At 32.8% G+C, this 27,056-nt stretch overlaps 10 protein-coding genes across 10 annotated transcripts; 2 read left to right on the forward strand and 8 right to left on the reverse strand.

Annotated features, from left to right (window-relative positions):
* Positions 1 to 695: 695 nt before the first annotated feature.
* STE7 (mitogen-activated protein kinase kinase STE7) lies at positions 696 to 2,312 on the forward strand (the record flags this gene model as incomplete). The annotated part of the gene is made up of 1 exon (XM_001644879.1): positions 696 to 2,312. One exon carries the CDS (start codon positions 696 to 698, stop codon positions 2,310 to 2,312), a length of 1,617 nt encoding a protein of 538 aa, XP_001644929.1.
* A 297-nt stretch (positions 2,313 to 2,609) lies between these two features.
* DMO2 (Dmo2p) lies at positions 2,610 to 2,933 on the reverse strand (the record flags this gene model as incomplete). The annotated part of the gene is made up of 1 exon (XM_001644880.1): positions 2,610 to 2,933. One exon carries the CDS (start codon positions 2,931 to 2,933, stop codon positions 2,610 to 2,612), a length of 324 nt encoding a protein of 107 aa, XP_001644930.1.
* Positions 2,934 to 3,320: 387 nt separating this feature from the next.
* CMR1 (Cmr1p) lies at positions 3,321 to 4,931 on the forward strand (the record flags this gene model as incomplete). Its single annotated transcript, XM_001644881.1, has 1 exon — positions 3,321 to 4,931. One exon carries the CDS (start codon positions 3,321 to 3,323, stop codon positions 4,929 to 4,931), a length of 1,611 nt encoding a protein of 536 aa, XP_001644931.1.
* Positions 4,932 to 5,177: 246 nt separating this feature from the next.
* On the reverse strand, positions 5,178 to 6,755 carry SDS24 (Sds24p; the record flags this gene model as incomplete). The annotated part of the gene is made up of 1 exon (XM_001644882.1): positions 5,178 to 6,755. One exon carries the CDS (start codon positions 6,753 to 6,755, stop codon positions 5,178 to 5,180), a length of 1,578 nt encoding a protein of 525 aa, XP_001644932.1.
* A 1,892-nt stretch (positions 6,756 to 8,647) lies between these two features.
* On the reverse strand, positions 8,648 to 9,487 carry MET8 (bifunctional precorrin-2 dehydrogenase/sirohydrochlorin ferrochelatase MET8; the record flags this gene model as incomplete). Its single annotated transcript, XM_001644883.1, has 1 exon — positions 8,648 to 9,487. The coding sequence occupies one exon, from the start codon at positions 9,485 to 9,487 to the stop codon at positions 8,648 to 8,650; it is 840 nt and encodes a 279-aa protein (XP_001644933.1).
* Positions 9,488 to 10,473: 986 nt separating this feature from the next.
* NGR1 (Ngr1p) lies at positions 10,474 to 12,237 on the reverse strand (the record flags this gene model as incomplete). The annotated part of the gene is made up of 1 exon (XM_001644884.1): positions 10,474 to 12,237. One exon carries the CDS (start codon positions 12,235 to 12,237, stop codon positions 10,474 to 10,476), a length of 1,764 nt encoding a protein of 587 aa, XP_001644934.1.
* Positions 12,238 to 14,551: 2,314 nt separating this feature from the next.
* Positions 14,552 to 14,959, reverse strand: Kpol_530p47 (cornichon family protein; the record flags this gene model as incomplete). The annotated part of the gene is made up of 1 exon (XM_001644885.1): positions 14,552 to 14,959. The coding sequence occupies one exon, from the start codon at positions 14,957 to 14,959 to the stop codon at positions 14,552 to 14,554; it is 408 nt and encodes a 135-aa protein (XP_001644935.1).
* A 773-nt stretch (positions 14,960 to 15,732) lies between these two features.
* Positions 15,733 to 16,464, reverse strand: HRI1 (Hri1p; the record flags this gene model as incomplete). The annotated part of the gene is made up of 1 exon (XM_001644886.1): positions 15,733 to 16,464. The coding sequence occupies one exon, from the start codon at positions 16,462 to 16,464 to the stop codon at positions 15,733 to 15,735; it is 732 nt and encodes a 243-aa protein (XP_001644936.1).
* Positions 16,465 to 17,296: 832 nt separating this feature from the next.
* On the reverse strand, positions 17,297 to 18,634 carry Kpol_530p49 (glycoside hydrolase family 5 protein; the record flags this gene model as incomplete). Its single annotated transcript, XM_001644887.1, has 1 exon — positions 17,297 to 18,634. The coding sequence occupies one exon, from the start codon at positions 18,632 to 18,634 to the stop codon at positions 17,297 to 17,299; it is 1,338 nt and encodes a 445-aa protein (XP_001644937.1).
* A 4,001-nt stretch (positions 18,635 to 22,635) lies between these two features.
* Positions 22,636 to 26,541, reverse strand: Kpol_530p50 (uncharacterized protein; the record flags this gene model as incomplete). The annotated part of the gene is made up of 1 exon (XM_001644888.1): positions 22,636 to 26,541. One exon carries the CDS (start codon positions 26,539 to 26,541, stop codon positions 22,636 to 22,638), a length of 3,906 nt encoding a protein of 1,301 aa, XP_001644938.1.
* Between the last annotated feature and the right edge of the window lie 515 nt (positions 26,542 to 27,056).

Raw genomic sequence — 27,056 nt, forward strand, 5'->3', positions numbered from 1 at the left:
AGAAGGAAGGACATTGAAAATATATCCTAAAAGAGTACCTGAAACTTTAGACAATTCGAATCTCGAACTTCGAGTTTCGAACCAGATAGACAGTTAGTAAAGTTGATGTTAAAACGTTTCGACATCAAGATAGTGGAAGGAAGGCTTATGGCTAGTATATTTGATTAGGTTGATTAGATTCAAGTATTTATAAGTTCGTTTGTTCGTGTGATTTCATATAACAAGGTTCCTTTTGGGTTTGGAGAATAAGGCCAAGAAGATTTGAATAGCTAATTCGAACCAGAAATTGTTTGATTAAAGAGTTTGGGTTGTGAGAGAAGTTTGGGATACAGACTAAAGGGTTAGGTTTTCTGATACAGTTGCGTTTGTTGTTTTAATATTGGATATATTGAAACATTTATTGTTGGTATAAATTTTTTATTTTTCGAGAAATTTATTGAGTTTTTTTTTTTTTTGGCTTTTTTGGACTAGTTCTTAAGTCTTTCTTTATCTTGTATTGATAGGAACAAGAAGTACAAGAGATTGAATTGTTTTGGATACATTTGGGTTGGGTTTATTGGTAGTGAAATAGTTAATATACAAGTTGCCTGTGGAGTAAGACAGTGACTGAGACTTCGAGAGAAAAAAGCTTATATAATTTAGATTTTAATTGTTATTTCGCTAGACGCAGTGGTTGTTTAATAATAGGAGAGACAATGCAAAAGATACAGGCTCAACAACAACCGTTGTTTCAGAAGAAGACTCTTCAAAGACGAAACATGAAACACTTGAGACTTAACGATGCAAGTTTGAAAATGCCATTACCATCGATACCGGATAAATCTACTATTAATATTTCGAATAATGAAAATAATAGTCATGAGGCAAATGAAACTGGGCATGTTGTAGAACTAAAATTACCAAATAGTATTGATAATGATGATGATAATATCGCCAACAATATTAGTATTAGTATTAACAAAGTTGACAACTTTAAGAGTAATGACGGTGATGTGAGGACGACCAATAATAAAGATAATAATAATAATGATAATGAGAATAAAAATCACAATAATAATTTTTCACTGCGAAGAAACTTCAAACGAAATTTAACCTTGGATATATCATCAAATGATAATAACAGAATAAATATAAGCGGTAACAATGTCATAATACAAAAGAATGAAATCATTGATCCAATTTCTTCTAGCAGTTCTACAAATGATAATTCTTCTATAACGACTCCAGAAGAAAAAGTATCGAATTTGAAAAATTCCTTACTACTACATCAAAAGGATATTAATGACAACAAAATCGAACTACAGAATTTAGTTCAACTGGGGAAAATAGGTTCAGGTAACTCAGGTACAGTTATAAAGGCATTGCATGTACCAGATTCAAGAATTATTGCTAAGAAAACGATACCCGTAGAGACAAATAATGAATTAGTAATAAATCAATTGTTAAGAGAATTAACGATTATGAGAAGTGTAAAGGCTCATCCAAATATAGTTGAATTTTATGGTGCATATTATGATCAGTCATCGAATAATGAATTGGTCATTCTATTAGAATATATGAACTGTGGTTCGTTAGATAAAATACTATCAGTACACAAAGCTTTTTGTCAAAGGAATAAAGCATCTCCTGATAAATCATGGTTTAATGAATTGGCGATTTCTAAGATATCGTATGCAGTTCTAACCTCACTTTCTTACCTATACAAGAATTATAAAATTATTCATAGAGACATTAAACCATCTAATGTTCTGATTAACAGTAAAGGACAGGTGAAAATATGTGATTTTGGTGTATCAAAGAAAATGGTTAATTCAATAGCTGACACTTTTGTCGGTACCTCTACATACATGTCACCAGAACGTATTCAAGGTAATGTATACTCCACAAAGGGTGACGTTTGGTCATTGGGTTTGATGATTATAGAATTAGTTACTGGTGAATTCCCATTAGGTGGTATTAACGATACTCCAGATGGTATATTAGATTTACTACAGAGAATTGTTAATGAACCATCTCCAAGGTTGCCATCGAATTTGGATGAAACTAGGTATAAAAGGGAAATCACCGATTTTGTGAATAGATGCTGTGTTAAAAATGAAAGAGAAAGATCATCGATAGAAGAATTGTTATGTCATGATTTTGTTACTAAGTATTCATCAGCAGAAAATGATAAAGAATTTAAACATTGGTGTAAAAAAATGAAGAATTACATAAAATCAGAGAAGCAATTGAAGAAAGAAGAAACCGAGAGGATGAAGTTTGAGAAGAAACAATTAGAACGTTCTGCTGCAGCTGCAGTATCAAAGAGGTGAATAAAAACAACATTTCGAGTAACCAAGTCGAGGCAATAAATTTGGTTCAAAATTTTTTATAAAATACAGGTTAAAGTAGTATATGACATTATTATAATTATCCTTATATGAATGTATGTATGTATCTATTTATGTATGTATGTTTGTATATAGAGACAAATATTGATACAAATTCTAGATTTATGATTTCATCGTTGTTCCTGCTAGATGTTCAGGAGTTTTTTTATTGGAAGAAAAGGGACACTAAACAGAAAAGTTCAAATTCTATTTATCAATCTATCTATCTATGTACAAGGCTTAAAACTTTTTGTATTCCTTCTCTTTATTCCAGAGCCACCCTTCAGTCCCTCTAACAAATCCTAATATGATCAAAGTACCACCTAGTCCTCGTAAAGAACCTTTCCACCATTTTGGATTTCTCTTCTCAAACTCTGCCATCGTCACACCCCTACGACGTTCAACCTCAGTGTACTCAAATGGTTTACCAGAAACCAAATAAGCACCAAACCCAATAGAGAACATAGTGCTCATAATTTGACATGGAATACAATCCTTAGTCTCTTCATTGTCTAAATCCCTTTGAGGTGGTGGATTCACTACAGACAAAATATTGCTTGACATACGAAAATCAAAGTAAATTCAACAGCACACTTTCTTACGATCAATAAATAGATCACAGATAAGTGATGGTTGATCTGATAAAGGTTAGTTTAAAACATTTAATCAACACTTCTTAAACTGTTCATTCACTATTAGTAAGAGTTTAAATAGCTGTAAAAGTGAAAAATTCATTGACAAGTGCTGAAAAAAGCGATACACGAAACGCGTAAAGGATTTTTTGGAATTTTACTTCGAAGGTATCTTCAAACAGATCAAGATATAAAAAGGATGATGATGAGATGAGATGAGGTGAACTTAGATCAACGAGATGAAGTGGTTTGAGTTTAGGATAAAGGTCAGTAGGATATATTTGAAGGGATTGTGTGATTGTGCTGTTTTTGTTATAGTATGGTTGAGTTAACTGAGTTTCAAAAGAGACGTCAAGAGAATATTAAACGTAATAATGATCTTTTGAAGAAATTGCATTTAGGAGGTGCAGCTTCGAGGATAAAAAGAGAGGCAGGAGTTGATGATACTCATCGTACAGTGGTGAAGAAGAAGAAGTCTCCTAGTGTTTCGAGAGGGAGGAGTGCTTCTCCTAAGGTTGCACCTGTGGCTACTAGGAGATCGATGCGTCTGAGAGGTGAGAAAGTTGACAATGTGGGGATACCAAATGTAAGTGACACTCAATTGATGAAGATGAGTTTGGATGGGACTTCTGGTAGTTCTGTTAATGATAAGGAACTGGTGGATGAGATAAAGGACACTCCGGTTATTGGTGATGTGAAATTGAGCGATTTGATTAAAGATGAGAAAGAAGAGAATTTAATAGAGAAGTTTAAATCTTTTGCCAATAAAAATTTCTCTTCTGGTGATTTCTTTGAAGAGATTAGAAAACGCCAAATGGAAAATAAAGCTCCAGAATTACAAAAGTTACAAGATGATTTTGATCTTCAACTTTATGACGTTTTCCAACCAAATGAAATAAAATTAGTTTATGAACGTATTACAGCGACATATTTCCATCCTTCTTTGGATAAAAAATTGATTGTTGCAGGTGACACATCTGGTAATATAGGTCTATGGAATGTCAGAGATGAACCATTATCTGAAAATGGAGAAGATCAAATGGTTGAACCAGATATTACAAAAGTGAAATTTTTCACTAAAAATGTAGGGAAAATTGATTGTTTCACTTCAGATACTTCAAAATTATTAACAGCATCCTATGACGGATCTTTAAGATCAATAGATCTGAATAGTTTACAAAGTAATGATATTTTGACTCTCAGAAACGAATACGATGATCCATTGGGGATCAGTGATTTCCAATTCAGTTATGAAAATCCAAACGTTCTTTTAATGACGACACTATCAGGTGAATTTGTAAATATTGATTTAAGAGAAAAAATTGGCGAACAGATTAGCTCAAATCTAAGAAGATTATCTGACAAAAAAATAGGTTCATTCTCTATTAATCCAAATAGACCTTATGAAATTGCGACAGGTTCCTTAGATAGAACTTTAAAGATATGGGATATTAGGAAATTAGTTAAAAAACCTGAATGGTCACAATATGAGGATTATGATAGTTGTGAAATAGTATCTGTATATGATTCCAGATTAAGTGTTTCTGCTGTATCTTATTCACCAACAGATAACACATTGGTTTGTAACGGTTATGATGATACTATTAGATTGTTTGATGTTGGATCAGACAATTTACCTGATGATCTTCAACCGAAATTGACATTAAAACATAACTGTCAGAGTGGTAGATGGACTAGTATTCTTAAGGCCAGGTTTAAACAAGATCAAGATGTTTTTGCCATTGCAAATATGAAACGAGCAATTGATATTTACGATAGCCAAGGTCAACAATTAGCCCATTTACCTACTGCCACAGTCCCTGCAGTTATAAGTTGGCATCCATTAAGAAATTGGATTGCTGGTGGTAATTCTAGCGGTAAAATATTCTTATTTACAGATGAAACAGTTAAAAAGGAAGAAGAAGAATAAACTGTTTCGAAATAGTATACAATTTAATGCCAATATATATTTATATTTAGATATATTATGTAACGATAGAACTAAAAAATTCATTAAGATTAAAATCACTTGAAGGTATTTACGATTATTTATTTATCACTTTATAGATTGATTTGACTTGACTTGATTTGATTTGATTTATCCAAATCAAATCAAATGTTGAATAATGACAATAATGATGAACTATACATGTAATGAAACTATATACTGATATTATTACATAGAAACGCTACCCCTCTGTCTTCTTGCACTCAAAGGATCAACCTGTTTATTATCAGTTTGCTTTCTTGCTAGAACACTCAAGATATCTGTTAAAGAGATTACACCAATCAATTTACCAGTTCTATATTCTTTTTCAAATAAGTTGGTTGGTGAAACGTTTGGAGTTTGAGATGGGGAATGATCAACCGCTGTCATCATAGGAGAATGGCTAGAGGCAGGGTTTGAAGTGTTACCAGTGTTGATGTCAGATGGTTCAGGAGGTTGAACAATCCATAACCTGTGAGATTTGGTTGCAACCAATTTTGCCAAGGTTCTTGCCAATGAGCTTGTTGGGTAAACATGGAAAATTGGGAAAGAATCTTTACCCATTTCTAAACCACGAGTATTCAAAATGACAGAAATGAAGTGTCGACAAGTGTTATGCAACAATGGATATTGCGAAGTTCTCGTGACATATTTGACATCTGTGACTGAAATATTACCAATTAAATTATTTTGATGATCAACAACTGCGATAGAGGATATTCTTTCTTCATGGATTTTATAAAGGGCATTTATTAAAGGTTCTTCACCTTGGATTGAGATTACTCTTGATTGTTTGGAGGTAGGTTTTGAGTGAGTATTTAGAACGCCAATCTGTAATTCTTGCAGTGAGGAATTAAACAATGGTTCCAAACTTGGAAATGATCTTGCATTATCCCATAAATATTTAATTAAACGTCTTTGAGATAGGATACCCTTTATTTTTGTCATTTCAGTGTTTGTAATTGCAACACGGTGTACTCCTGAACCTAAAATACCTAGTACAGTGGATAAATTTTCTGTTTCTGGAAGTTTATAGAATGGATTCTTTGGAGTCAATTTAATGATTTCACCTACTGGCACAGGTTTCCCATTCTGACAGTCTTGTGTAATTTCCCTGTTATTAACGGTAATTTTATTTAACACTAGCAGTAAATAAGAGTTTAAATCATTGTAATCAAATGTGAAGCAATTCATATCACCAGGATATGATTCAACAGGCAAAGATGTTAAATGATATTTCATTAATGTATTGAAAGCTTCTTCAATTGAGATTGACCCTTGGACAGTAATTAATTTGTTTTGTTCAATTAATTGAGTTAATTGGATATGTTGCCATTTTTGAGAATGGGTAGATGAAATACATTGGGAAGTAGTTTGTGTTAATTGATTTGAGTTACCAGAACCGACTGTTGATGCAGTTGTAGAGGCGGTCAATTCATTATTTATAATTACATCACCGACATCTGTATGGTTGTGGGCTGAGTTGATTGATAAGATTGAAATAGAATCATTTGAAGAATAGGAATCGACCCTTCTTAAACCACTTTCACCAGAATCAGACATTGATTCATTTAAATTAGAATTTTGACGTGATTTATTAAAATGATGTTGATGTGGTAATTGTGGTGGTGTTGATAATAATTCGACGATAGAGTTATGTCTCTGGCTAGAATTTGAGCTACTACAACCGCTGTTGTTATTGTTATTAGTATTATTATTTGAACCTGAAGTTGACATACTGTTTTTATTTGATATGTTTGTTGACATGTTTTTTTTCTTCTTGATTAAGTTCAAATCAGAAAAAGTTTTATATTAACTTATAATGTTAACCACACAAATTATCTATCTATATTTTCTTTGTTTGGTGAATAAGGGATAAACTTCAACAATCTGTTTAAAAAAAGTTATTCTTTTGGATACAAACAAATCTTCTAAAATGAAGCCTTGCTGGTTTGGGGACTATAGATATATAAAATGGGAGTAACCTATTCACTTGACAACAATCGAAATAATGTTCCTTTTTCTTAAAAATTTTTCTAATTGATTTAGTCACAGTTTTAACAAATAATGGGGTAAAGAATAAATATCAAATTTTTGAATGTTGATTTTTTTTTGTTCCATTAATTTGTACCATCATCTTTTTCGTTATCGATATTATTATTATTATTATTATTATTATTATTACTATTACTACTACTATTCCTCACCATATGCTTTCCCGCAGCTTGCTCGCAAACGTTTTTCGCTCAGGATCACATTAATCAATTTTCTAATCCCATAAAATCAAATCATAGCAAGTTAGCGTAGCCAAGGGCTATATTTTCGTACACTCGCCAGCTGGCTGGGAAAGTCGAGTCGAAGAGGGAAAAAAAATTTTCCCTTGGCCATTCACGCACCATCTCGTAGAAAGCAAAACTGAATCAATCAGGAAAGTAAGCAAAAAATTAGACCAATTTTGAATTAAAATTTCAATAAAGTATGATAAAAAAAAAAAAGGCGGGAGTGGATTGGGGATGTTACTTAGTCTTGACGGACAGCCGTAACACATAGAAACAAAGCTATGTGTTTAAATTGTCTTCCTCTGAGCTGAGCTCAAAAAAGCACATCAAATAACGAACTGAAGTGAGTGTGTGCAGTGCATTCGTTAAACCAGACGGACACAGACAAACAAACAAACAAATTAGAACGATTGAAATGGTGGCAGCCAACAGAAAACAGAGGGCAGTATTTAAAAAAAACATCAACTCAGCATGTACGTACGTGTATGAACCACATAATATCAACCAGTCTCAAAGGAAAGGTCTATAAAAATAAATTGCGGGACAAACGTAAATGTTACAACCCACTTTAACTTAGCTTAAACCAGTGGGTAAAGAGAGTAATGTATCGTTATTACCTCTAGAGCTTTACCCACCAGAACCGCAAAATTGTTGTATAGGCGTTAATGGCTACCACCAGGAGAGGACAGGCTCTTGTAAAAAAATGTGTTTATAACGATTCTTGCGAGTCTTATTGAGATATTCAAAACTGCCACAATCTGTGAATAGGTTTCATAGAAGTAGTACCTCTTATTGTTGAGGTTACGGTGTCACCAGCAAATGCGTAGATTCTGATATGATCGCTATTCTTTCATTAATATGTTTATAAGTAAAACAAACTATAAAAAAAAAAGATAAAAAATTGAGACAATTTTTATCACAATACCCTATCGTCAAGTTGAGTAAATTTAATCACGTCGGTTCTTGTAAAGTAGAGTAAAGTAACCAACCATATGTTTCAGTCAAATAATCACCAATAAAAACAATAACCGCCGATCCTACTTTTCACTGTCTGTAAATAAAGAATCAAGCTGTCAAAAACAAGAAAAATATCCAAACAACAGCACTTCAACCATCTGTTTGCCTTGAATACATAAGCATCATAGCCTCTAGATGAAACATACATCCATTCTTGTTTAAAATAAATTTTGTTCTTATCCAGTAAGTCATAGAAAGGAAAGGAAAGGAAAGAAGATTTCCAGTCCTTTAAAATCCTTCCGCTTTTTATACTTTCCGTCAGATCATGTCAGTAATGAATAATAACAATTAGAACTATTAAATGGTATATACTACTAACTAATGATGGTTTATATTTAATACTTTACAGTTTGATGGATGTGATTATGATGATGGTGAAGTGTAAAGTTCTATCATTTCTTTATTTGAAGGGAACTCCAATGATTTATTGTTTTTATACATGGTGTCATACAGGTCTACGACACGATTTATATTGATTTGGTGACAATGTTGGGTTCCGAATATGTCTGTCATGTTTTTGATCCATTCCATTCTATACTTTAGATCTTGTTGAGTGTTTGATTTGTTTCTTATTGCAGTTCTGAGTTGTCCTAATTTTTTGACACTTGATTCGATGTCTATGTCTTTCAACAGTTTTTCAATCTCATTTTTGATTAATGCTGTGAATCTTGGAGATGATCCGTTTGATGAAATTAATAATTGTAATGTTGAATTTGATTCTATTGATGAGCCTAGGTTCAAATTTGCACCAAAGTAGAAGTCACATAACGGTGGGTTGTCTGCAACATTTACCATTTGTTGAGATCCAAATAATTCTTTTGATTTGTGGTATATAAATTCACTTAATTCTGGGTTTGGAATGCATGTCATGATAAATGCAATACCACTGTCTTGGTCAATCTTATACATTGATAAATGAGATTCTTTAAATTCACTCTTTATAACTTTAAACGCATGTTTCCCTTTAAATAAATCCCATTCTGGATCAATAATCTCTTCTTCAACATCATAATCGATATCTAGATCCCGAATATAGGGACAAAACTTATCGACAATACCAGCATTGATCTCAGGAGCAATTAATGTAACTTTACATCCTGTCGGTACTAACTTAAACAATCTAGTTAAGGCAACTTCACCTGCACCAATTAGCAATACATTTTTATCCTCTAATCTATGAGCCAGTTGTAAAGACAAAACCATTCTTTGGAAGAATCTTTCAACAACACTCGATATTAGCAACTACTCCATTCAATGGACCCTCTGACCACCTTTAACCATCACTTAAAGCATCTTTAGCAACAGTTTTGTTCTTGTTATATAAATGATCTGGATTTTTTTAGTCATAGTTAATTTAAAGGCTCGGAGCCAATACTTAAAGGCAGCGAGAGATCAGGCCCAGACAGCGATACAACAAGGTGATGACGATGATAATGACAGTAAATGAATTGATGGAAAAGCAGATTGAAAAGAATATATATTTAAGAATTAGAACAGATGATAAGCTATAGCTTTAGGTAACTAAATAATGTAAATTAAAATTAAAAGAGGGGAAACTTAGAAAACTAAAATGTGCCAAGGAACCTTGGTATGATAGAATAAAAAAATAGAGTAAGTCAGAATAGAATAGAAACAGACTATGATATGATTATTTGGAGGAGATGTAAATACCACTTGTCGGTGAATATATGGAGAATGTACTGTTTGGATCATGTATTCTTAAAATAACAGGGATTAATTAGAAACATTTGTTGAGATTAAAATTAAGAGTTTTGAATATTAACACATTAGTAAAAAAAATAATGGTGATGAGGATGAGGATGATTATAATTATAAAAGGAAAATTGATTGGTGAAGTGTTTTGTTTGATATTAGATTAAAGGAATGGAAAAACGAAACATAATAGATTTGGAATAATTAGAATGAAAACAAAAGCTGGGGAAAGTAAAGATACCTTAGTTAAAGCAACAACAATACTTGCTCCAACTATAGGTAAATGCCAAAGTAGTTAAATTAAAAGTCAATTTGAAACTTGGAATAATGGGTAGAAACAACTGGTGGAGAAGAGGCAGATGGTGGTAAAAGGTTGATAGGAAAACGTATACTTTTTTGTAGGAATCTCTCATTCATTGCTAGTAAAATAATAATAATAATATTATTATTATTATACTGTAATGGTCAATATATTATCATGAACTGTAATTCATGTTCATGCTTGGATCGTACATATATGATACTTGGTTTAAAGCAGATGGATTGTTTTGGTAATGCAATGACTGTTGCAACAATTGTTGTTGTAGCAATGGAGGTTGTTTCTGTGTTTGTTGAGCAAATCCATTAGAATTCCTCCAATACTCTTGTTGAATTTGTTGATTCTGCTGTAAATTGTGTCGATAATTATTGGAAGGAAAACTTCCATCTTGAGGATATTGCTGGTTTGATAACACATACTGTTGTTGTGGAACAGATTTAGCCATAGGATACTGAAAGTGTGGTTTTGATTTGACATGATAATTCACATTGTTCTGATTGTTTAGTTGATCTATGTTTCCGTTGACATTGTGATTATTACTAGCATTTCCGGATGTCATCGAAGAGGCTTTACCCCATGATAATCTAATTGGATTTCCGGCAACGATAAAGCCTTGTAACCCTTGGATTGCAGCTTCTGCATCTATTCTGTTCTCAAATTTTACAAATCCACAATTTTTACCAGGAGGAAGTTTTACATTCACAATATTACCAAAAGGCTTGAATAATGACCTAACTTGACTCTCATTGATTTTGGGTGACAGGCCACCAATGAAAACAGTAGATACCAATTCGTTTTGACTATTGCTTTTGGATAATTGTGGAGGTTGTCCATGATTAGTATTAGCAGTATAATTATTCTGATAATTTAATATGGAAGATGAATTTTTTCTTGAACGATTGTTACCATTGTTATGACTATTGTTATGGTAACTGTTGCCGTGATGAGACAATTGGGTAGCAGTATTCTGTTGATTTGAAATAATATTGTTATTATTCCTTGGAGTAGCATAGGCAACTCTTAAAGGTCTACCTTGGCACCAGACACCATTCATTTCACTTAGGGCTCTTTTCCTTTCATCCTGGTCACCAAACCTTATAAATCCAAAACACCTTGATGCGCCAGTAATTGGATCAGTCATGACTCTGACAGTTTTAACAGATCTATATTGTTGTTGGAACAGAGATAATAGATCAGCTTCGGTAGCTGTAGGGGATAGATCACCTACAAATAAAGAGAATTCTGGAGTAACAGGTATTGAACTTTGTAAAGTTGCACCAGAAGCCCAATTCAATCTAAAATTTCTCTTACCAGTAGGATTTGTATATAGATTGTTTGAATCAGACAAGATATTTGGGATTGGGTTTGAGTTCAAAGATAAAGCATACTGAGCATCTTCTTGATTTTGGAATTCTACAAAACAATAACCAGCATGATGCAATTGCACAGTTGAAGGGTCAATAAATGAGACGCCATTAATATTAATCTTGTGAAGGTTTTGGTTACCACCGTTGGTATCGTCATCTAAATTAGAGGTAATAGAAGCATCTTCTGTTTGATCAGTTGACAAATTATTTGTAATAGAATTAGATTTATTTTCTGCTGATGATGAGGATACTGTTGTTGGTGATGCTGAAGAACCAGCTGAAGATAGTCTTGTTGAAGAATTGGTTGGTGATAATGAATTTGAGGAATTAGAAAATGAATCATTTATTGTTGAAGAACAAGGTATTAATAGATTTTTCTTTGCTCTAATTAATTTAACAGTAACTAATCTATCTAAAGACTTCCAGATTTGTTGTATGGTTGACTCATCAAACGATGGGTCCAAGTCGCCCATCCAAAGGGTTCTTGGAGGTTCACTTGAAGTTTCTATAGTTGAAGAAGGTGGTAATGGTATTGTACTGTTTCCATCAGACATTATGATTATGATTATTCACTAAAAACTTATTTCTTGGAATTGCACTTGTTATCGTTCTTGTTCGTAATATTATTGAAGTGGATGGTAGATGTGAGAGGGATGGGAAGAAGGATATTATGTAGTATGAAACATACAAATGTTTTAAATTGTTGAATATAAATATATAAATAAATAATAAATCAACGATCCAAAATCAAAAATCAAAGGAAAGAAAGTAAACCAAATATTAATTTAATTAATCAGTACCAGCTAACAGTTCTTAAACTTAATTTTGCCTAACCTGTCTTTAGATTAGAGATTTCACCAAAGCAGAATTAACTAAATTTACAATTAGTCTAGTAAATAGTTGATGGTAGATGATACTATTGTTGTTTATATACCAAATTTATTTAAGGTAATTAATCAAAAGTACCCAAAATCCCAATGATACACACAATATTATCATTTCATTGTTTAAATTAAAACAAAACATATATAAATTTTAAGTTGAAGGTATTAAAAGTACCATGTTATTTTAATGAATAAGAGAATATAAAGAACCCTTTAGGTTGAATGTGATAGAGGGAATGAGGTTAATTAAAGAGAGACATAGAAAACAACTATTATTGTTAGATGGAAGTGGTTTCAATTAGAATGTTAAACAAAGGGCTGACAAAAATGTAATTGCAATGTACGTTATGGTGATATTATCGTATTTCATGGTATCGATACTTATTAGTAGTGAGTGCTATTATCGAATTGGATGTAATAGTTAAAATGCTGAAATCAATATAGTCAAGACCTCCCCCCACCCCCTCGACAATGGAAACTAAGAAACTCTTATGAGGGATGGGGGTGATTGGGTTAGCTCAAGTTGGTGGTTGTTAGTGTAGTGGCCAGTGGTGTTTTAATCGAACATTAAAAAGACTAAGAATAACGCTAAGCAAGCATATAACGGTATATCTATCTCTACATCTCGTCAAGTCAGTATTATTTGTAACTTCAACCTTTAATTAAACAAGGGGATTCGATTTTAACAAGCTGTGGTAGGTGGTGTTAGTTTTATATTGTATTGTACTCCATCACCAAATCTAGCTATTCTGTCCTATTATGTGATACTGGCTGCAGGGTAGGAAATATAGATGCAACATAACCAGTAAGAGAGGATGAAAATGAGTCCAGACAACAACAGACACTTCCATTTTCGAGTGTGTTTGTCTCTTTGTTTAACCCTACTATTAGGCCAACCACATTGGAAGTCTAGTGAACCTCATTAAAATAACCAACCTGGTTTCCTCAAAGGAGGAATTCAAGAGAGTGATACGGGGTGGTGCTGATGGTGGTGCTGATGACGATGACGATGCCAATGATGATGACAATGACAATAACGATGGTGTCAAGGCCTCTTTAGTTGAGCTCACTTGAGGGGGTGGATGGACTGTATATTGGTGGTGGAGTTGTAAAAGAAAACGACATCTACCATAATATCTGTCTCGCCTTTAACACAATGACTTCCAAGTTACTGTTGCCAGTTGACATATCGAACACTGTGAGTTGATATTCCACCAAACTCGCTGCTGTCAAGCTATCCATCCTTTTTCTATCTGACCAATCCAATGAATGGATGCAACAGTAGCAGCAACAAGAACAAGAATAACAACTGAGACTTTGTGAGTAGTGTTCACCACCAGGTAAGTATTTGAATGAAACCGAGGCAAACCTCTGCAGACATCAACAACCAACTGCTGTAAACGTCGTTTTGGCTAATAATGGTTGGATGGTTGGTTGGTTTAATTGCAACAATGGGCTAGCCCCCAATGCCATCCCATATAAGGGGGTGGAATAGTGGTGTCATGTTCGATGGATATATGGTTTGTTGGTTGTGTGTTTGTGTGTGTGTTTTTTTAATAAGATTAAACAGGCAATCGATCTATCAAGGTTAAATTGACATCATGAAGTTTATTGTTTGTTACGTCGTTGTGAATTGTTGTGAAAGGCTGACCTAACCTACACACATTTCCCAATTACAAAATCACAGCCATAGTGATGAACTCCAGTAAAATTAAAGATTAAAATTAAATTACAATATATATATATATATATATATATATATATGTATGTATGTATGTATATATATATTTACTTTAGGTATATGAGAGCAAATACATATATGGGTTATATGGTTTATTAAATGTTCTATTTTAATACTGTATTATTTTGCTTGATTATTGTATGGTGTTTGTTATCCCTCCCCTCCTTCCCCATCAATTACCGTAATGATGGATGGTTAATTTGGTGTTTGGGGATGTGAATGTATCTTGGACTAAATCTGAATTTATGGTTCACCAATTAGAGACATAATCATCTTGTATAGGTAGACGAAGAACATCAATAAGTAGAATGCCAGTTTCAAGAAACTTTCTCTCTTGTGTTTGCTCAAAGTTCTGAAAATTTCAGTGGCATCAAGCAATTGGTTTTTCTCATAGAATTTTTTGATGTTATAGGCAAACAATGGTAAATTTAACAAAAATGTGAAGAAGTTACCACTTAGTAGTAACAACATTGTTAGCAAAGTGTGGATAGCAGCTTCAGGAGTAACTAGTTTATTTACTCTTGAACATAACTCGATTGGATTGATATAATCTGCTTCCAGATCAGCATACAATATGGTGAAATGGACTTGTCCAAATAGATTAATACAGTTGATCACAACTGCACTGATGAACACAAAAACGTCTCCCATTATGAATTTTTGCTTTGTTTTGTTTAATGTAGTAAATTCAATTCTATCCTAATCTACTGTATATGTATACAATGTATATATATGTATTCCAGTTTCTGTCCCTAGATGTTAAGAAAGATCAACTGCAAAGAAAGAATAGCGCTATGGAAGCTTCTGGTCTTGTCTATTTAATCTTCAAAACTTATCCGAAATATCAATGATATATATAAATAATATATATATATACAATTGTGTTTAGTGCGTGTGTGTGTATAGTATGTAAGTATTCCACACCAGCAGATAGATAAAAATAGAGAGACTAGTGGAATTGATTTAAGATAAGAACAAAGTAGCAAATCACCTGCAACAACTACAATTACAACTACAATTACAACTACAACTACAACTACAACCTACCCTTTCGTAACCCACTTTCGAAATCCTTAAAACAACTCCTCTAAAACTGTATTCTGTATTTTGTTTCCCAACTTCCCATCTAATCCTTCTTCTTCTTCCTCTCCCAAAAGACAAAAGACAAAAAATTCGAATTCGAAATTTCCAAATTTTTCGAAATTTTTTCGAATTCGAAATTTTTTTTGTCTTTTCGAATTTTTTCCCTTTTGGGACAGTGGTGGTTGTTCGTGTGTGGTGATGGCCTATTGTACTCTTGGTCAACCTTATTCATTCATCTACTAACTTATACCACTATTGCTTATTCAATTTGTATATATATCTATATGTATATATGTATATGTTTGTATAAGCTTACGAGAGTCTGGGGAATGGCTTCTTCACTAATATGTTGATTCAATTACCTCCCATTCAAATCCATTGACGTCGACTTTGGTTCCCTTCGATAAGTTCTCGAAGGCGCTTGGAAACTTATCAACGTTCGAACCTTGACTAAATAATGTCTTGTAACTGTTTGTAGAGGTCTCAACACTTCTGATCATATTGATTCCATCAGTCGAAGACTCACCCTTCTTTGTCATTAACCCTTGTGCCCATTTGCCAACAACTATCATTAAACCTTCATATTTAGAATCATCAATCTTAAGAACAACGCTTCTGTCTTTCGAATTGTCCATTCCAATTGGTGCCACTACATCTTCAACTCGGTTGCTGTCCAATGGTTGCCATAACTCCATGAAGTTCACTCCTTCTTTGTCAGGTCCAAATGGATACACAGTACCGGTTTCTTCAAGACATTCAGATTCCCATCTCTTCCAAGTGGTATGAACTTCACCTTGATGAATGTTTGGTACTTTTAAGTATCTGTTGATATCAATCCAAAAGTTGAAGTCTTGTGTAACTGTGTATTCATCGATCTTGGTAACTCTGATGTCTGTGTTCAACCCTGCAAACGCCCATTCCACTGGGAATTCCCTTTCTTTGTCGTCCTTTGGTCTGATCAATGGTCTCAATGAAATATAATGGCCATCGTTCGATACTGAGGTGTATGTGTATGTTCTTTCACTGGCTTGATCACCGACTTGGAAAATTAATCTTTTCAAAAATGCTGGCATTGTCTTGTTCTTGTACTGTGTGTGTGTGTGTGTGTGTTTGTTTTTAGATTCAAGTAAAGGGGGGATATAATATTCTATAATTTCTATATATCTAATTGTATTGCCAAAGTACTGCTTCTTATATGCTTGGAGCGAGATTCTAATTAGTAATCATTTGAAAGGCACAAGTGTTGGTTTCAAGAAACTCAAATTAATTTGTTTAGTGATTGTAGTTTTGATTTGTAATCAAGTTTGGTTGAACAAGCAATCAATCAATGGTTTCTCTCTACCAACAAGACCTCGTTCGGATTGTTAATAACCGATCTCTCTAGCGTAATCATAAGGTACGTTTCAAATTTGAACTAGAAATTCTCACACATATTTAAGTTCAATGGCGTCAGTAAACAAAGTAATGAATTGGATAAAACGATGATACGTTTATATTAAAATAAAATCTATGTAAAAAATTTATCAAATTTATGTATATTATTATTATTGTTGTTGTTGTTGTTGTCGTCGTCGTCTTTAAAACTTAGCGTTTATTTGAAATTGATGTAATTATAACATCTTTTATCAACGCTGACCGTTGGACAATGTAAGGACGTATCCTTTTAGAATTGAAGTTTATGGGTAATTAAAATATGAATTAGCAAAACGATAAGTTGCCCAGATATGTCATTATTCTGTTTAAATGTAATGGATCGGAAATGATGACGTAGTGAAAAAAAGAAATTTTAAATGTATGCGTTAATGAAGTAAAAAAATGAGGTAAAATAAAATAAAACCAGACAATGCATTATTGGTAAAATTTGTGATGAAGAGTATCAATTACTCAGATATGATTTGTGATATATTAATTGAAACCACATTGGTTTGGATATTGTCTATCAGTCAATGGCTGTGGTAATAAACCATTAGATGCTAATTTCTGAGCATCCCACTCAATACTATTTTCTGTCTTGAAACACCAGAAAACCCAACCTTGTCTTAATTCAAATGCATCAAGTTGAGCTTCAATGTATTTTCTAGTATTTGCCTTTCTTTCATCTGACCAGCTGTCAATATCTTCATTGTTGCTACATGAACCAATGTAGTATGAGCCACCGGCAGCTGTATTATAACTACCGTCATAACGAGCACCGACACCAACACCGTTTAACCATTTAGTACAATCGGTCAATGCAGCACAGAATTCACCTGCAACAGTCCAATGAGATTCACTAATGGTACCAGACCCCCAGTTACATGCAATATTGATCTTTTGATCCATAGTAGTGGATAATTCACCCGGTGAAAAAACTTGATAATGGTGATGGTCAACGACAACACCCCATTCTTTGTTAGTCAAAGTTAAGAAATCATCCCAGAAGTGATATGGCTCGAATGCATCATGGATAACCAAAACTTGATTAGTTTTCAAATCGTTTCTTGCGTAGTCAAATGCAGGTAAATAATAATCATCTCTTAACTTATTAACATCAATAGCAGGACCCAAAGGTTCGTTGATTAATTCGATACCAATAACAGTGTCTAAGTATTCATCGCAAGAGTACTTTTTCAAAATATAATCGATGACTTTGGTTGTGACATTTAAGTTTTCATCCTGTAAAAATTCAATTTGTCCTCTTAAACCAGAGTTATCAAAACCATTTTGAGAACCTGGAGCACCATGTAGATCAACCCAGACTTTTAAACCATTGTTGGAAGCCCAACCAATAGCTTTGTCCAAGTAGCTTTCTTGTAGCCCTGTTACGTATGGATCAGAAGATAAAGTTTCGAAAGCCCAATAACCGATTGGAATTCTAACCATATTGAAACCTAATTTTTTAACATTAGCAAAATCGTCTTCAGTGTAAAAGCTGTCCCAATGTTCAACCAAACGATTTTGAGCTTCGTCATAACCTAACCACTTACAGAAATGGTATTCATCAACAGGAATTCCGTCGTCGTTATAATCATTTGTGCGGAAGGCTTCGAAAATACTTGGAGTAATGTAAGGTTCTAACACTAACCAACCACCGATGTTAACACCACGGATTGGCTCGCCCATGTTACCATAATCAAAATAACGTTTTTTATTTTGTTCATGAACAAACTGTACTGAATCATCACCTAATTTTGGTATTGGTGATGATAGGACCGCATCAAACAATGCAGTTAGCAGAAAAATTAGAGGAAGTAATTGAATCATTATTTTTTGTGCCTATATCCAAATCTAGTTCCCTAACAATTAATTAATGTATAATTAATATTTAAATGATAGTCGGGATCAGTTGACAGCAGGATGTTGCTTTATTCGGAACAGAAAGTTTAACAATATTTAATAAGTAATGAAAATGGAATAACTTATCAAGAGATCGTGACAGATACCATACCATTATATATGGCAACATTTTATTATCGAAAATTTTATTAAACTGGTGTCAGATCAAAAAATAAATGAGAACCAATTCCAGTTGGCATGTACCAGCATTCTTAATTTAGCATACATTCGGTTCGAAGACATTCAGTAAAAGAATTTGTAGCGCAAACTGATAAAACAAAGGAAGATACACACACGAAACATTCAAGATGACATGGGTGTGGATATATGCAGGTAACAATATGATCTTTAACTTTAATGCCAGTTTCCTCATCTCAACACAGACGCCAAACTCCAAAACTTTATTTCAAAGAGATAAAAAGAAACACACGTACAAGAAAGGATATGACCTATATTCATTCACCAAAAGATCGAAAGAAAAAAAAAACCTTTTCTTATTCCCCTTTTGAGTAAAAAAGGACCCTCCTTAAATGGAAAGGGATGGAGGTAGTATCATGAAGGTTATGCTTAGCTTGTCAATAGTCCTCAAGTATACTTCAAATTCGACCCAACAACTACAGGTATTTTTTTTTTTTCTAAAAATAGTTATCTATTCCCAACGTTTTCTAAGTAAAATTAAGCAAACGTCTTACAAATTTTAAAACTGATTATGAAACGAAATAAGTTGTAGCAACCATTGTGAGAAAAATTGTCCACGATCTTCTTTTTTTCTTTATGACGATGTGAATTCAATGCGAAACTACTGGTAAAACTCTTTTTGAGGATACTATTAAAAGAAATCCAGTGCTCTTCCTTCCCTCTTTCCCTGCAACTCTTTTCAACTGAATAAAAATGAAAAAGACCTAGTTGGTAATAATGCAAGCATCTCTCTATCTTTCCTTGTATCATTATGCGTTCGTTATTCGAATGGATTAAGTTGTTAAAAATAATAGCAAATTCATTTAAAATTCCACTTTGCTGCTATTTTCCTCTTGAGTACGTAATATCATCGCCAATGGCTTGCTTACTTGCTTGCTTGTTGCTTCTATTTTGAGGAATATTGGAAAGGTTGGGTTGAGTTGAGTTCTTAATCTCGCTGTGTTTCCAGGATCTTTCATTGAATTTCAGTAATTGGTATATTGTAACTCTGTGCTTGTATTTCTCCTTAATGAGGGTGAAACGAATTTCGATGAGTGAGTGGGTTATAGGTTCTAATTTTGGAACTATTAGATCTTGAGTTTATCATCTTTTAACGCAATTTCTTATTAATGGTTGGATCTTTGGTCGATTCAGCTGTAACGTTAGCTCTAGTATGCGTGATGAGTATCGATGATGGGTTCATGCCTGTGAAGTTTTGGACAGAAAAGCGTTTGCATGGTTTTTTTACTGGATCAGGAATTTTTTTGAGATTGGGTAAAGCTTAATGTGATGGTGGTTGATGATAAATTGCTAGAAATGACGAAATCGTTTGGGTTTTGATCCAACCTTCTCTACTTCGTTCACTTAGGAAGAATCATCGAAGCCATACAAAAGGATATGTGTGATGGTGATGATGCATAGTTTGAACTTGATTCAATGACTAAATAACACATGTTACATTTGGAGTGTCAGATCAGATTAGACTAGATTAGACTAGATTATATTAGATCAGACTAGATTAAGTTAGATCAGACCAAACCATTTGGATGGAATATTTCCAAAACACTAATTTCAACTTGAAGCGTTCTTTAGTTGGTCCCTTTACTATAGGATAAAATGATTTTCATGATGTTGTATTACGTCTTTTTAATCACATACATGAATTGAAGTTTCGTGGACTTTAATCATTAATGTCGATGATTTATTTTAACCATTTTGGTACAGAGCACACCTTCTCACAAGTATTAAACCCCTTTGGGTTTTGAAATATTGGATTTTGGCGTAGTTTGTTATGATTTCGTGATCTCTGCTAAGGGATATTAACATGAACGGTATTAAACACATTTTGTTTCAAGGAATTGTGCAATGATTTCAAATCATTCTCAAACACATAGTATCATAGTATTTAGTCATCGTACATGGAGGTATGACGAATCGATTTAGATAATCAATAGCTTGAGTAAGTATAATATGATATAGAGTACTTGATGGATCCTGAGTTTTTCCATGAAACAAAATGATTGATTTCAATTAGACAACTTGGATAACTAAAAGTAACTTAGTAATAATTGACGTGTCAGAAACTCAATATATATTTCCTATCAGTTTGATAAATAATAAGACTGTATTAATTCGATTGGGAATAAATGCCAGCAATAATGAGGATTTTATCTAAATTTCTCATTGTAGGTTAAGGGAAGCCATACTAACGTGCAATATGGTTAGGGATCTTGAAATTACATATCTTATTAAAAAATATAAAATAATCGATATCGTACTATGATATTGTTCAATAACATGACAGATAGTGAGCTAATTGGTTTGAATATTCAAAATTCCTTGGATATATCTATTTGAATCAAGACTGCCGCAGATTCGTAGGAAACTGAAGAAACTAAACAAAAGGTGGCTTGGAAAAGATGAATTATCAATAATAGATGATAAGTATTTAAAGGAATTCAATTTCCATACTTGATTTATTATTCATGAATTTAGCAATTATAAATAGTTTTCAAGGGTGAAACTTCCTTTTATAATAGTCTCATCACCAATTGGTGACATTACCATCATCTGATGTGAATCCAACTTAATGATATAACATATCCATAATATAGCAGGAACATCAAAACTATAATTTAACCAATCGAATGCATTGTTTCCCCAGAGTTCAATATTTGTCTATACCAATGTCTCTTCAATCATGTCTCTTTAGTCACCAAATAGTTTAATCATCATTTAGTTCAGTTCCTTAACAACAAATTGCTAAAATGTAATTGGGTAATGTATATAAATTTATAAATACGGTGCATTATTACTTATACATAATCGTTTTCTTATTTACACATCATGTCCTCTCTTGAAGATAACTACCTTCTTTTAATTGTGACACTTGATAATTTCTACAAGTTGATTCATAAGTCTATGATTTTCATTTTTGGATCATTACTACTTCAAGGCCTAGAGTAATATACCAATTGGATATTTGGAATAGCTATTTATCGATAAACATAGTTAATCCCGTATATACCTTCAACATTTTGATAATCTTACCAATTGTGCAACTTTACAGATGTTTTTTTTATTTATCAAATTTATGATTTGTACTTCTTTTATTACTCGAAACGAATTTTAAAAATCTAAATATTAAATCTAAATAAATAATCATTGGTATTATATTGGAAGTAATTTTAAAGAACTAAATACAATGTTGTTCATTCATATTATTCCTGTTTTATTTGACTTAACACCAGAATATTATTAGCTTTCTTCTAATACCAAACTGAGACTTGATTATTATTTTTGGGCTTAAAGGTCTCAAAATACTAATTGGTTTATTTTACAATAATTCCTTATTTAAAATCATAAAGAGAAACAACGTCGAAGGAGATAAATAATTAATGTTTAATCCTATTAATATATTTATATTAATTGTAATTGTAAATTTAGCAAGATATTGCCGCTATCCATAATCATCCTCGTTTTAATTTAGTCAACCATAATTATTTAATATGTCATCGGCTTTTTGCATTTGAGAACATCATACCGGAATCTTGATCTCATTATATATAATTCTCCCTAACAATATCTCATAGATTAAAATACAAAATCAAGAAATCAAACAACATTAAAGTCTTGAGATCTTTAATTGTTCATAAAAATAGGAAGTATATAATCTCCTTTACCTTTTGTCATATACCTAGTCATGCCTCATATTAAAGATAGATAAATTTAAAATAAATAAGTAACATTATTTAAATTCCAAAATTACCACTTCTAATGTCGTTATACAACTGTTTCCTACCCTGGGTTTTATTGATATTATTGCTGTGTAATTTGTTGTGACCATTAGCATTACTTGGAATATTGTAAGCATCGAAATTGTTAGCACTTTGAGGATTATTGTGCATTTGTTGGAACTGGTTTTGTCTCACTGGGCCACTTGGATGGTTGAAATTTCCTTGCTGAGATGGGTGCATTTGAGGTGACACTCCTTTATTAGGAAAACCAGGGCTTCCATTCAATTGCATCTGTGGACCTGGCATAGCTCCAGCCATGTTCATACTGTGACGGTTATTAGGAGGTTTCATTTGTACATTGTGAGATTGTGGGTAATTTCCTTGCTGATAGCTGCCTTTCTGATAACCTCCATTTTGATAATTTCCCTGTTGAGGAACATTATATTTTGGCCCAGGTTGTTGATAACCTTTTGGAGGCCCATGGTGATTTGGTACTGCCTGTTGAAAACCTTGTTGCTGATATCCTTGCTTTTGAAAATTTTGCTGTGTGTAATCTGCCTGAGGCATCATATTTGGATTATACGATTGTTGATTACCCATGTTAGGTTGCCTTGGAGGATTGTTTATAGGTTGCGGACTTCTAGAAGGTTGAGTTGGAATTTGTGAATTTACACCAGGTACAAAATTATTTGGTTGAGGCCCCACGTTTGGAGTTCTACCTTGATTTTGATAGTTCTGATTCGGAATAGCTTGACGTGTATCTTGTGTCTGTCTAGGACTTTCACCTACCGTATTACCAGTATAACCATTCATTTGTGGCACAGGCACAGATGGAGGATTTTGTACTGGTCCTTTATTTACCCTAGGTTGGCCAACTTGATTAAATCCTTGCTGTTGAACGTGATCAATCCTTCCCTTTCCCTCATCATATTTGTTATTTTCGATATCTCCTCTTTCATTCAGATAAGTTTTGGAAGAATTAGATTCACCGTTATTATATGGTTGGTTGGCTACTCTAGGATCACTAGGAAATTTTCTGGTATCATTTGGGACTTGAGGTACATGATTATTCAATTGCCCATTTCTCACTGGAGAGGTCTCTCTATGGTTATTACTGTTGACGTCCATTTGATTTTGGTTCCTATTATTTTGAAGGTTTGGTATCTCTTGATAGTTCACTTGTCTTTCATTTACATACGGATCTTGGTATCTACCAGCCCTAACAGGAGACTTTTGACGAGGCATTCTTTCTGGTGAATGGTTTCTGTAATCATCACTAGTGAATGAGTTAGGTTGAGATTGTCCGTCAATATATCCACGACCTGAATATTGATTAGATGAGTTATCAGAATATATCGAATAGCCACTAGTGTTCTGTTGTGCAGATCCACGAATAGCACCCTCTACAGGAGATCTTTCTCTTTCATTTCTTATAGGTGATCTTGAAACCGGAGATTCAGATGATTCTCCAGATGTTACGTATTGTGGGTTGTTCACTGATAAAGAAGAATTTGTCTGCCCAGTGATATTATATGTATCTACAGGTTGCGGAGAGGGCCTTGAACTTAGACTTGTACTTGAATTCTTACTCCTCAAACTTTCTAGCTTCTTAGGTTCCGATGGCTTATATTGATCAAATTTCATTATAGAACCATAAGATTCATCTCCTGAGGGTTCACCATTAGAGATCGAAATAGGGATACTGTCTTCAATATTTGTCTTCTCAATTTCAATCATTTGTTCAACCATAACACTCAACTCATCCATAGTATTTGGACGAGCAGTATTAACAACCCTAGAATCTTGTCCTGTAGTTTGATAACTTTCTTGAACCTGATAACCATTTCTTTCAGGTGATCTTGATTTCCTTGGAGAGTTTCTATTACTATTTGGCTTGGCATTTGAGTTCAATTTCTGGTCCACAACTAATCTCGAAATTTCATCATAATCATTAATTTCTGGTAAATCGATTTTAAACCCGTCTTCATCTCTTTCAATATTAGGCAACTGATATTTTTCTGGGTTTAGCATGCTGTATTGGCTAATAACTCTATCACTTCTCTTTTCGTTCTTTAGTGGGGGATTATAACTATCGCCAATATTGTTGTTATAAGTTTGACCAACATTAATTTGGGATTTATTCTGCATATTATCATTGTTATCAGGTAGTGAGTTTGCAACATATGGGTTAACATTATTGTTATGCTTATTCTTTGTCTTATTACTGTCTTTCTCCTTCTTCTTTATAGGTTCATGTATCTCCAAAGAAGAGTTAGAACCAGACCCTGCTTCTTTACTTGAACTGGTATTATTACTGCTTTCTTTCCTTAGTTTACTCAGTGGGTTCCATTTTGAAATTTTCTGTTCTAATACATGCAAATTATTTTTATGATTATTATTATTATTGTTGTTTAATGCTTCTTTTTTAATTACAGTATGATACATACTATTATTGGAATTACTCGAGATGCCCGAAGACGACGATGCATCCCGCTGTTGTTGAATTAAGTTTGTATCATTTGAATTTGTTTCTGGTTCTATAATTTGAACTGGAGTTATATTAGGAATTGAAGCTTCTTCTTCAAATCTGCCTCTGGTTGATTCAGAATTAGGTACTAAATTAATATCACATTCTTGGAACACCACCCATTTTTTCAAACCGTCGAATTCAAATTCAATTATTAATGATCTACCAAATAGTCTTTTTTTCTCAGAAGTTTGTTCGTTTGATAAAGAAGATAGCCAAGTCCATATAAAATAATCATCAATATCTACCCTACTAACTTCAATGTTTTCTTTCAAAGATTTTGAAGAATCTGGACTGCAAGATCTTTTTCCCCAACCTGCTTGGAAAGTTGAATGTTTGGTTTGAATTAGCTTCATAATTCTTCTTGATTCTTGTGACATTTTTCTACTTATTCCTTCTATATTATGTTTTTTATTGAACAAAGATTTCAACAAAGCGTAATCTTCCCTTGCTTCAAAAGAATTGTGATCATTAAAATCCAAAAGATTATTACATCTTTCTAATAATTCCCAAGGTTTTCTGGAAAATTGATTTGTGAATAATGTAACTAATGGAATAGTTAATATTGTTTCGGAAGTGTATGCAGTTGATTTCAATACTGGAGGATATTCATTATTTATCAGTAAGCTTTTCAAATTACGCGGCAGTTTATTATATGTATCAGTTTCATTTGCATCATCCGGTAAGAAACTTTTCAAAAAGGCTAATAATAAATGAAACATTGCATCTGACGCTGGAATCCATTGTTGGAAACCATCTTGGATGGAATTATCGTTAAATTCTGGTAGATTTATGTTTTCATCACTAAGATTTCTTGGAAATTCTTTATTATTGAATGCCCAAATTGCTGACATTTTTGAAATCTTTCTTGCACTTAATTTATTAATTTTTGAATTTGATGCTATTGTGACTATTAAATCCAAGAAATCATATACAATTGAAGCATGATTTGAGGATGATAAACATTTTGGCATAATTTCCAAGAAAGCCTTTTGAGGATAGTTTGCATATTTTTCCCTTGCTTTAAATTCTAAATAAGATTTCCAGCCAATAATTTCACCATTGGGTAATCTACACCAAATATATTTCAGGACTTGAAATAAAGTGAAAGAATCTGCATGCGAAATAGTTTTTTTAATAGATTTCGTATCAGTGATAATTTTTTCATTACCTAATGGGAATAATTTATTTAATAATTTTAATAATTTTTCATTTGTTTGTTCTGGTCTAAATGGCAAAAAAAGGTATTCAACGTTTACACCATTTGTCTTTAATTCATCAGTAATGATATGAACTATAATTTTAACTTTTTCTCTTGAAAATTCATGATAAAATTCGAAATCGTCATCGGTGTTTGCACTATTCTTACTATTATTATTTATTTGCTTTGACATCTTTTAACACATCTTAATTTTTATTATATGTAACACAGGTTTCAACTTATTAGATCAATCTTAATTAATTTACTTGATGTCAGTAGCAGTTGTACTATATCTTATATTATTTAGTGATTGCCACGTTAAAGAGCTCTTCTTTTTCCCCTTTATTGTAATGTTTACAAATGGATCAATGATAATTGATGAGATCAAAAATTTAAGCAAAGATTCTTTTATTTTTCTTTTACTCTATAGAGAGTGAAAAAAAAACATAATCAATTTTGGATCAATAAATTTGAGACTCTCCGTTTAGATGTGCTTAAGAAGTGAAGAGACAAAAAGGCAAAAAAAAGAAAAAAAGCATAGAAGCTCAAAAACGTGACCTAACAAAAAATTGTAAATCCAGTCACATGATCTAAATCCAGGGTAACATTTCACCAGAACAAACTTGGTGTATAATTAGTAACCGCTTTAACTTCTGATAACGTCAGAACCTTTTTGTTGTTGTTGCTGTCAACTACAATCCCCCCATT

Source organism: Vanderwaltozyma polyspora, genomic scaffold (assembly GCF_000150035.1).
Source record: "Vanderwaltozyma polyspora DSM 70294 KpolScaffold530 genomic scaffold, whole genome shotgun sequence".
Taxonomy (NCBI): Eukaryota; Fungi; Ascomycota; class Saccharomycetes; order Saccharomycetales; family Saccharomycetaceae; genus Vanderwaltozyma; species Vanderwaltozyma polyspora.